Raw genomic sequence first — 11,531 nt, 5'->3', positions numbered from 1 at the left:
TTAGTGGTTTTTGAGGGAGGCTTGAGCAGTTGAATTTCGGTCTAACAGAGAAGAAGCAAGCGGACATGGACGCCATTTGTAGCTTAGTTCTTGCAGATTGTTTTGAATCCTTGTTGTTGTTTCTGCTTAGGTTTTCTCCTCCATGGATGAAATTGAAAGATATTTGTCAGACTTTCCATTTTAGCGAGAAAAGATAAAAGATACGTATCACTGCAGAGGTGCTTGAAAATCGAACGTTGTTTCTCTTGGCGGAGAAGAAGTCAACTTTTCTGACTCGAGACTACTAATTCGTACTGGATTCCCTTTTTTACCCTCACATGTAATCCTATATTTGCAAATTTTTTATTTATTTAAAAGTATATATAGTGGCACACAATATCTATACACATAATTTTTATTTTATTAAAACTCATAATTTGTTCATTTATTAATTATCAATTCATATTTTATTCTAATTAAATTAAAAATAACAATAAACTTAAACAAACCGGAAAAGTAAATTAATTTTTAAGTACATGTAATTGCATGAAATTAATTTTTTAAAGAAATTTGATTGAGTGATTAATTTAACATTAATTAAGAAATTGAAGGGTATTTTTAATATTAAAATACTTTAATATAGTGGTACCAATTTAAATCTAAAATAGATATATATTATAAAATTTCAAATTTCTAGTTGTAAATCTGTTGAATTTGTTTAATAATTATAAATTCACACAATATCAGATCCGTATCTGTATTGATTTATAGTTTACCCAATATTGATGGATTTTTAAAGATTTTAATAGCCGCAAATATCAATTATCAACAATAATTAAGGTAAGTTACCATTACTTTTCTTGATATTTGGCACAATTACCAAATACTTCCTCGTTGCTTAAAAATAAATACCCTCTTAATATTTGATGATATTATATGATCCTTAATGAATGCTTGAAAAAGTCAACTTTTTCCTTACTTATTTTTTTATTTTTTAAAAATTATAAAAAATTTGGATAGGGTGAATTGAAAATTTTTAACAATTATAAAAAAAAATCACTTAGTCAAAAAAAAAATAGAAAGTTTTATAAAATAAATAAAATTATAATCTTAATTCACAAATTTCCCTATCAAGGAGAACGTATTCGAATTATGTCAAATCTCTGGAAAATTTGGTTGTAATTTACCAATAATTATAATAGACATATATCCATATGTATTTGGTGCAATTTTGAACCATAGCATCAAATCAGGAGCCTCAATTTTGCCGGTTCAACTAAATTTTATTGGCGTATCATGGTAATTAATTAAAACTTGGATCTAATTCACATAATAGACATTGATAATCTGTTTAATCTTTGCACAGTATGCGAGAGAAGTTAAAATTTGTTTGAATTGATGATGATATAGCAACAAAAGGATTCATGGATAGTATCTGTATGGTTGAATGTGAAAATGATCCAAAAAGATGTATTGTCCCAATCTTTACAGCATGCGTTATTTCCATACCCTCATTGCACTCTACCTTCTAATCTATGTGAAGCTAATGATTCATGTCACGTAAAAGATCTCCCATACATGGGAGTACTGTTTTGCACTACTGAGATGCTTTGCAGCCAAGTTTGTTGTTGTTGTTCGATCAGCCGGTGAATGGATCTTCCAGAATTTTCACCTCCTGTCCAGTCGGAGTAAGGATTCCCGTTCTCTGCAGCAGCAATTTGTGGCGTTAGCAAATTTTAGCATCGCTCCTTTCTATAGATCTTTGGTTTCCCTGTGATGAGCTGCAGAAGGCTTTTGAGAGTAGGCACTCTTGATTCAAAACATAGAGTAAGGCTATTAGAGTGGGCTTGGTTCCATGGGAACTGGAATCGTCTTGATGTTTGAAATACCATTCACCGGTTAGTAGCATAATAGTTGCTAGAGTGAATACCCTTTATATTTAACACACTTAATATGAGACTATAGGTTCTGGAGAAGAATATTCAGATATAGCAAATTCCGAGTTTCTAATCTATCAATTGTAGGTGTCCACGGGTTGAACCAAGTTCTCACACAAGAGCTCACTTCCACCAAGTAGTATGACTGTTTGTGATAATATCCCTCTGCAAGGACAAGATATCTCCTTCTACATACCGAAGCCTGTGTTTCCAAGGGACTAGAAAATCTGCATCCAATATCTGCTGATGTGAGTGCAGATAGCGCAGAGCAACTTAACTAGATTAGAGCTTCATTCCTAACCTGTTCCAGCAATTGAGCTTCAACCTTCTTTGCAGTTAACCAAGAGAACCTTTAGATTTAGCAAGGCCCTCCATCATCATATTGTATGTTGCAATATCGGGTATATACCCTCTATCCAACATCTCATTCACCAGAACTTCCCCCTCCTTTTTTCTGCCTTCTTTCGTACAGCCTGAAATCAAAATCCGATACATCATACCATCTGAATCCAAACCCTTTCTGCAAGCCAACAACCTCAGCTTGTTTGCTTCCAGTGCTCCTCCAGTACCACACATATCCTGAAGCAGACAACTAAACGTCACACTATCTGGTATGATGCCCTCATTAAGCATTTTTCTCATTAATTCAACCGATCTTTCAGTCCTTCCAACCCCACGTAAACTTTCAATCAAAGTCGTACAAGCAATCAAGCCTGGTGGATAACCTTTGCCCCAAAACTCATCCACCAACTCAGACGCCCTCTCCACATTTCCACCGACACAAAGCATCTCAATCAACCCAAGATAATCAAAACCCCTAGGCAAAACCCCTTTCATTAAAAACTCAACCATCAAATCAGCTGCCTCCGTTACCTTCCCTTTCCGACCAAGTCCATCAACCAGGATCTCACACGTCACACACGAAAACTCACACCCCAACTCAATCATCTCTCTTGCCATTCCAACTGCCTGCTCCGCCTTCCCATCCTGGAAAAATCCCTTGATCAAGGTATTAAAACTAACCACATTTGGGACACACCCTTTTTCTTTCATCTCCCTAAACACCTCCAATGCCAACCCGAATTTATTATTCCTACAATACCCACTAATCAAAATATTGAACGTGACTGCATCTGGCTTCACCCTCTCCCTAACCATCCTTCCGTAGAACTCAACCGCCCTGTCCAATTTTCCGAACTTAACAAAACCGTGGATCACTATATTATACAGTGCAACATTCGGCTTACCGTCAATCAATCTTTTCATAATATCAAAAGCAAAGAGTGCATCATCAAATCTACCAGCCCTACAAAACGAGCTAATCGAAACACGAAACATGGGCTCAATCTTAGGGCAAGAAAAGATACCGTCTGAGCAGGGGCAAGGATTGGAGGAAATGAACTCGAGGAGCGAGGGCAGAGAATCGAGACGGCTAGTGGACACAAGAGAGCGCACCATGTACTCGAATGTGGAGTGATCATGGCGGAATGAGTCGAGTGTGGCGGCGAAACGGAAGAGATGAAAATCGAGGTGGCTGAGCGTTGGGTGATGGCGTAGGCGGGATTTCAAGAAGTGGAGGAGATCTTCCGGTGTGATGGCGATGGGGCTCTTTTGGAGATGGGTTTTGAGGAGGGTGGTGAGCTGGGTTAACTGGGTTTGGGCGGCCGCGGTGGTGGTTGGGGTGAGAGCGGAAAGCGAAGGTGAGAGGTCCGAGAGTGCGAGCTGTGGCGGCGTTGCAAGGTGGCGTTGCCGGGGTTTTGGGAGTTTCTTGAGGGCTATGTTTCTAGACATGCGGCCGTGTTTACTGGTTGCTCCGCCGTCGTCTTTTCAGTGAGCAGGATCGTCTCCACTTTCAGGAGAAGTCAAATGATAAAGTCGCGTTACCATCTGTGACATTTTATACTAAGCTATTGGCATAAGCGATTTTCCCAGTTTCTTGAGGGCGAAAATAGCATCTAAATCCCTTAACTATGAACTCTTTTCAATTAGCCCCCAAAAGTTTGGAATGTTGGCACTAGCTTCCTTCTTCTTTCTCCCATTATAAATTCTATCAATATTTTATGCAAAAGAACTAAAATATACTCTCATCTCTAAAATTTAAAAAGGACTCATAAGATTCATTAGAAAGAGAATTTTACATGGACCTTTTACTATTATGGGGTTCTTTTGCTGTTATTTTGATAGAAGAGTGATATTTGAAATTTTGACTAATACAGGGGTCTTTTTTGCAATTTCTTGTCTCAAGTCACAACCCTTCTGAGCAGACCAGTCTCACACACTCTCGTCAATCTCCATTCTCCGATTCTCCGCTCTATGCCGCCGATTGCTCATTCCGGACTCTGCTTCTCATAAAGACGGAAGGTACTATCTGCGGAAGTCCAGGTGCATTTTACTGTGCAGTTTATTGTTGCTTTCTTCTTGAAAACCTAATGCTACTAAAACTAATTGGCCCTTTGTATTATTGGTTAATTTGATGCAAGAGTCTTTTTTGCACCATTCATTGTCTGAACTATAGTTCTTGATACTTTCTGTGTTGAATGTTCTGAAGTTCTTGGCGCCATATCCGATGCGTGTTTGATAACATGTGTCTCCCTTTCATGCTGATGTATAGGTGTCATGAGCATTCACAACCTTCAAACCAGTTCAATTCGGAAGGATTTTACTGAGCCTTCCGTAGTTTGTGCTGCTCGACGAAAGCCAAAATTGGTTTATGCTGCGCCTCAGCTGGTCTCCAGTATGCCTTAGTTTCCTGCATTTTCATTCCCATTGTTGGAGTAATAATAGTGCCCGAGGGAGACTTGTGGAGTAAAATTGGAATGTTTAAATTGTTTTTCAGGAACCAAAAAACTTTCAATACAATGTGGGGTTCAATTTCGCCCTTGCATTGACATACACAAGGTTTGAATCGAATCTTGTGCATTTATTATTTTCATTGCTAATGTGGGTAATTGAGATCCATTTGGTGTGTGGGATGGCCTTGCAATGGCCGTTCTCCACAAGGTCTTGTGAATGAGAGAAAAAAAGAGCATACAACTGTGAACCACAAACTTACAGAAGGCAGATGGCTCGAGAGATTAACAATATAAGAACTCTAATTTATGCACAAGGGAGTTCTAAGGAGATGTAACAGGACTACTTGTAAATAACGTCAAACTTTATAGTTTAGTTTTGCAAGATCAATTCCTGCTTGTAATGTGATTCAAATGCGTGTGACCTGTTACTCTTCAGTTGCTTTTCACTTGTACATGGAAAAGATACTGTTTATGAGTATCAATTATGGATGAGTCACACCAGGATCATTCTAATTATTTTCAGGGGAAAGTTAAACAGATTGTTGGATCCACTCTTCAAGATTCTAAAGAGGGAGAATCAGGTCTTATCACTAACTATGAATCTGATAAATCGGCTGCAGAATATGCTAAAATGTATAAGGATGACGGGCTTACGGGTGGCCATGTGATCATGCTTGGGGCTGATCCATTGAGCCAATCAGCAGCAATCGAAGCATTACATGCTTATCCTGGTGAGCATGATTTACTCTCTCTTCGACACATTAATCTGTTGTATTCTGATGTATCTTTCTATATAATTGGTGTGTTCATTATTATAGGTCACCTTACATAAATATTGCTGAAGAAAATAAAACCAGAACATGATTAAAATTCACTTATTTTTTATTTCCAAAGTGAAGCTGAGCTATATTAGCTTGTACGGGCTAAGGACAGTATATTTTGTTCATACATATTTTAGATTGATTCTTATGTTTCATGATCTGAAGTACAAGGGTCTTTCGAACTGCTTTTGGAGTTTCTCAACCGTTTTGAATAATTTTGCACGGTTCCAACTGCTGGAAAGCTATTTCAGTATGAGAGACATTATTTTAATAGTGATTTTTGGTTTACCCTGTCCGGACATATACTGATTTCACATGCCATGAATTAATTTAGAGTTTGTTCCTCCGAATTTTATGTTACCACCTGAAAATTCCTACAGAAAGCTCATTGACACTAGGTTCTCTGAAAATCAACATAGAATGCACACAGAATAATTTGTTTGATTGAAAAACTTTACACCTACTGGATCATACTAGAGGAACTACTTTCAGCTATTGAACTACCTGCCATTCAGAATATCAACTTGTACTGAGAGATTATGTGGAGTGATGTATTAATTTATGATCTCCACGGTAGAGATTTTTCTACTGGTATACTTACTGCAGCCATGGAAAACATCTAGGTGGTTTGCAAGTTGGAGGTGGTATCAATTCAAGTAATGCCTTGAGTTACATATACGAAGGAGCAAGCCATGTTATTGTTACATCAGTATGTACTATTTTGTTTTCTTCTTAAGTGGATTGTTCATGTTACCTTTATGCATAGAGTAACTTTCTTCTCTTACTGTTTCAATCAATACAACCGGACCTTCTATTTATGTTGTTATGCCGGCCTTCATAATGTCTTCGTTTTTCACCTGAGTTGTACTTATGCTTGTTAGGATTCCATTATGGTCTTTGACTGAATGAATATCAAGGTTAGCTGAGTGTGACCTGGGTGTATTAGAGGGGCATTAAAATTGTTTGATGCTGATGGTTGCCCGCTCGTTCACCATATAAGAAACCTGTAGGCATACGTTGTGCATCAGTGGCCTGTTTCATCTTTCATATTGAGCTTTGCAACGACGAATGAGATATAAAACCCTGCTTTTTATATGATGGTAGATGGTCTACCATATAATCTACGTAAAGCCAATTCTCGAACTTGAGAGACAGCTTGGTTATCGCTGCTCAGTGAAACAGTATTAGAATGTAGATAACTAAATTGAGTATTTGTGGAGATATAGCATAGCCCGAGAAAGTTTCATACGGCAGAGAGGAAGTCCTGCAGGTTTCAGTGAAAGATTTTGACATGTTTTGCATATAATCATCTTTCATTATGTTGAATTAATCTTTGATTGCAAAGCATGCTGGGCAAAACTTCTAATGTTCGGAAGCTCATCTGTTGGTACTTTATTGCAACGGCAGTACGTATTTAGTAATGGACAAGTTGATTTCGAAAGGCTAAAGGAACTTGCTCATGCTGTGGGGAAACAGAGACTTGTGTTGGATCTTAGCTGCAGAAAGAAGGTAAATACTCTTCCTAAGGACGTGACTTTTGTGACTCGTACAAAGGCTGTCTGGATAGTCTTCTACTTTGTCTGTGTTTGAGGTTGGTGTCAATTTCATACATGAATCAACATGTTGGGTTTTCACTTGGTTTCTGTGTCTGGTTCGGTTTTTGAGTTACCCAAATGATCTGAGGTTTTTCTGCTGAAAAATCAGTCCAAGTTAACTCATGCGAACCCACATGACCAAGTTGAAAAATTAAAATAAAATTTTGATAAATTGATATTCTGATTCTAAAAAAATAAAATTAGCATATTATGTTTTGACCACTAAAAGAACTCTAAAAGCAGATTTGAGGTTACTTGAACAAATAATTTAGTGTACTTGCTTTTAGATTACTAGTAAATAGTAACTCTATGTACTTGCAAGTTAGCATAATTATATTATAGAATAACATGGATGAATCTGATTTGTGATGCTGATACCCATGATACTAACTTAGGATGATTGTAATAGATGCATTGTCAATTGTATAGAAATGCTTGCAGCGAACTCTATTTGTCGAGAAAATGAATCATGGTCATTTTATTAGCATCAGTGACTTGTGTTTTATGCAGGAGGATAGGTACGCAGTTGTCACAGATAGATGGCAGAAATTCACGAATGTATATCTTGATAAAAAAGTGTTGGATTTTCTCGCAAACTATGCGGATGAGTTTCTGGTCCATGGAGTTGATGTTGAAGGCAAAAAGTATGTTTTTACAGTTAAGACGGTTCATTGCATTTGCTAGCGGAAGTAAATAATTTAGCTAATGGTTTGACACTAGGGAATGCACGTCCATAGAATTGGGAATCTTTTCATTCTGCTCTGCTAGTAGAGAAATTTGTAAAGTTTCTCCTGATATTGAAGTACCAAAGTACCAATACTTGGCATCTGATTTTATCTGCCCTCTTTGGAATTGCAGGCTGGGAATTGATGAAGAGCTTGTGGCTTTGCTTGGCAGGCATTCACCAGTGAGCTTCTTGTGAATCTGTTGTTGGATATTTGTTCTCCATAACTTTTATTCTTTCTCATTCTATTTTGTTTTTTTTTTTAAAATTTTTTTATTTTAATCACTGATTCGTGAGGCAGATGCTTCAAAAATCATTATTTGATTGTCTATGATGGAAGTACGGAAAGTAGTGCCCTTTTTTTAGAAAAAGAAGAATTATGCTTTCACATGCTGGACATTTCATTTACCTATGTCATGCAACTGAAGTAGCTTTGTACATCAAGCATTCCCATCTCATAAGACCCTTGTAGCTTAAGCTGCTACAGTTTGAATTATCGATTTATTTAATTCTTTGATATGTTTGCCAGATTCCAGTGACCTATGCTGGTGGCGTCACCACAATGGCTGACTTAGAGAGGATTAAAGTAGCAGGGATGGGACGTGTAGATGTCACTGTTGGCAGTGCTTTGGATATTTTTGGGGGTAATCTACCTTACAAGGACGTAGTCGCCTGGCATTCTCAGCAAGAGGCTTTGGCACTTTGACATACCTTAGCTTTACAAAATTCAGACATTTTTTTTGTAATGCCGGGTTACCCTAGATGCATAATGTACAAAAATTGAAGCATGATAAACTGTTTAGAGCCACATGGCTGTGGATTTTTTTGGCTGAAGATGCTTGCAACAAGTAGAAACTTATTTGTTTTGAGGTTTTATCATTTACCTTTGCTCCTAATAAATTTCTGGGACACGTGTTCTTGTGATCTCAAAATGAATACCTAGCAAGCGTCCTTGGGGGACACCCCAATGGTTTGAGGTTTAATATTTCATTGTGGAGATGTTGGGTTCAAAACTCATTGACAGTGTGTGTAAGTGGATGCGTGCATGGGTTTAAAAAAATTAAAAAACCAATACAAAGCTTTTCCAGGATTAACTACCAGACATCAATCTTACAGGAAGCAACTCTTTTGACGAGCAGTGTATTTGGGCATCTTGTCTGATAAAAAGCTTTTACAACCTTACCTCCCTGAAAAGCTGGAGACATGAGACCACTCCATCTGTGAACTAACTGCAAATATGAGTTCTTTGCATGACTCGTCGAGTTAAGCCTATCCGACGAATGAGATCTTGCTAGCATAATATGGGCAGCTATTTTATGTTGTTTTTAAGTATACTCCCAGTTTCCGTCCCTCAGAAACAATGAAGTTAATCAATCTCCATACTAGTATTTCCATATGGCCTGTTCAAACATTTCCTGTCAGCTGATTTGAGCATATAGCTCAATTTATTCACCTGGTTTATAATGTATATAGTCTTTAACTTTGTTCTTCTTACAACTAAAATTGACATCTCCAAGTTGCGTATAGAAGTAAGTTTGAAACATCTAACAGTCATTTTTTCAGTTAGATTTCTTTAGGACACATTGTATTTCTGTTAAACTACAAGTGAGAAGTATCTTGTACATTTTCTGACAAGAGAGAAAATTCAAAATCTATATTCTGTTTACCCTGATGCTCCTAGCTACATATTTTTGTATCTAAACATCATTTTTTCTTTCTTTACCCTTCTTGTTTAATTTACAAAGCCAACAACAACTAGTTCACTTCAGGGATACTTTCCAAATCTGGCAACCATCTATCAGTATCACCACTTTCAATCTTGTTTATGCTCCCTTCTCTCTGCACCTGAGCAATCACATCTTCAACTGAAACTCCCCCACTTCCCATCATAGCCTGCAGCTCCTGCTTGCTGATCACAAGCTTAATCCTGACGACTTCAGGCGCTCGTCGGGCTCCCTCCACGACCTCATCCGAGAAACGAACTGTCTTCTTCTTCTTAGGCGATGGAGCCGGCACCGGCACCGGCAAAGGAAGCAGATAGTACAAGTGCCCTCCAAGCATCTCAGCATTTGGATGCAGGTGCTTCACTACAGGGAGTTTATCAGATATTGCATGGTGAGAGAACTCGGACAATACTTGATGAACTTTTATTGGTGATTTGTACTCAATTATCTTCCCATCTGTCTTCATCACCTTCACTGTCTTCTCTTCAATAACTAAGCAATTCCCCATAGTTATTGCCAAGAAAATATCTGATCAAGAAACTTTAAGAATGTCAAGTGAAAATTGGCTTTTGTACTTTTGAAGTAAGGTTTTGTGGGAGTACATATGTGTAGCATTTATACAGACAAAGACTTGAGGTTGCCCTCAAAGTTTGTGAATATTACAAGACAACCTTACAACACTTTTGGGCCCCACTTTAATGATTTTTACTGATGACTGGCGTGCTTAGGGATGGGATCATGAGCCATTACCTCCTAATTGAGATAATGATGATGCATTTGAACCTGCCTGTTTGCTAATACAACATATTAGTATTTCATAGCTGGGGTGTTCTATTTTTAGCATGTGAGAAATTTTATTACAGTGAATAAACCTTATTTTCTATGAAATTATTTATATTTGGCTTATAGTATATTTCGAAAACACTTGAATCATCCGAAAATTCAAATAAAGTCATTTATAAATGAAAAATCTCATATCGTATTAAATTTTTTTGGTCTCCATACGCATTAATTGTCGAATAACATCGTAATATTGTAAGAAATCTTGAATTTTATGACAAATATAATACTCATGATCCTCAAAGTTTTCTGTAGTTATCTACAATTGTATGAACAAAAACACGTGATACTTATTTAAAAATAATTCACTAATTAATACATTATAAAGTTTTTTTTTACATATCTTGATAGTAATTATGTATATGTTGAACTGAATAAGAGCAAGCGTGGATGGGTTGCTGTGAGCATGGTAGGTCCCTGAGAGGTGGAGCATCACCAAACACGATTTTTATTGGGAGATAATCAGTTAAGATCTAGTAGGGCCATCCACTTAAATCGCTACTTAGTGGTTGACTGCTGCTCAACCTTCAAATTATATGCTCGACTCCACTCTAGCAACATTGGTTATTTTCTTTGATCCTCTCAGCTCTCCCCTAGATAGGCCGGTTGGACACAATTATGATATTACTTTTAACTTTTACTCTCATGCGTCATAGGCGTATTTAATAATTATGATATTATTATTTTTATAAGAAATTCTTTTATACTTAAACCCCGTTATTAGTCTATCCCATAGTAGATAGCCCAGCTGCTCGAACTCCAAATTTTTTATGAGAGGTTTTGAATTTTAAATTTGTGTTGGTGTGTCAATGTGTTTGGTGCATACCTTAAAACAAAACCCTAAATTGGTGCAGTTGAGTGCTGAAATTTGCAAGATTTCTTGCTCCATATTTTCCTTATAAACCAAAGTTGGGGTTTTGAAGGAATGTCCCATAAATGGGTTGGAAGCAAATGAAAATAAAGAAAAATGAGCTTTTTGACCAAAAATGAAATAGGTATTGAGTGTGAAAGGAACCTACTTGGATGTGTATATGAGGGCACTAAGTAGCACAATATTGGGTCATGGATTGTTGCATGATATGATCTCTTTGGTTAGTGGTAAGTGATGTTATCACCACG

The 11,531-nt window shown here is 37.2% G+C and overlaps 4 protein-coding genes across 4 annotated transcripts in view; 1 reads left to right on the top strand and 3 right to left on the bottom strand.

Annotated features, from left to right (window-relative positions):
* LOC105174065 (uncharacterized protein At5g03900, chloroplastic) overlaps positions 1–248 on the bottom strand; it is a gene marked incomplete in the record, with an annotated part of 5,607 nt that extends 5,359 nt beyond the window's left edge. The window contains 1 exon segment of the mRNA XM_011096030.2: positions 2–248. Within this exon segment, the coding sequence (XP_011094332.1) occupies positions 2–76 (75 nt within the window).
* Positions 1,349–3,805, bottom strand: LOC105174063 (pentatricopeptide repeat-containing protein At2g36240). The gene has a single exon (XM_011096029.2). It carries the CDS (start codon positions 3,705–3,707, stop codon positions 2,253–2,255), a length of 1,455 nt encoding a protein of 484 aa, XP_011094331.1. The 5' UTR covers positions 3,708–3,805; the 3' UTR covers positions 1,349–2,252.
* Positions 4,135–8,722, top strand: LOC105174062 (1-(5-phosphoribosyl)-5-[(5-phosphoribosylamino)methylideneamino] imidazole-4-carboxamide isomerase, chloroplastic). Its single transcript, XM_011096027.2, has 9 exons — positions 4,135–4,298; positions 4,528–4,650; positions 4,753–4,814; positions 5,232–5,439; positions 6,153–6,238; positions 6,937–7,038; positions 7,635–7,768; positions 7,983–8,031; positions 8,378–8,722. Exons 2-9 carry the CDS (start codon positions 4,533–4,535, stop codon positions 8,552–8,554), a joined length of 936 nt encoding a protein of 311 aa, XP_011094329.1. The 5' UTR covers positions 4,135–4,298; positions 4,528–4,532; the 3' UTR covers positions 8,555–8,722.
* LOC105174061 lies at positions 9,403–10,147 on the bottom strand. Its single transcript, XM_011096026.2, has one exon. It carries the CDS (start codon positions 10,078–10,080, stop codon positions 9,604–9,606), a length of 477 nt encoding a protein of 158 aa, XP_011094328.1. The 5' UTR covers positions 10,081–10,147; the 3' UTR covers positions 9,403–9,603.

This window comes from Sesamum indicum, linkage group LG11, assembly GCF_000512975.1.
Source record: "Sesamum indicum cultivar Zhongzhi No. 13 linkage group LG11, S_indicum_v1.0, whole genome shotgun sequence".
Lineage (NCBI taxonomy): Eukaryota > Viridiplantae > Streptophyta > Magnoliopsida > Lamiales > Pedaliaceae > Sesamum > Sesamum indicum.
The sequence above is the reverse complement of the archived record's forward strand: the minus strand, read 5'-3'. Positions and strand labels throughout refer to the sequence as shown.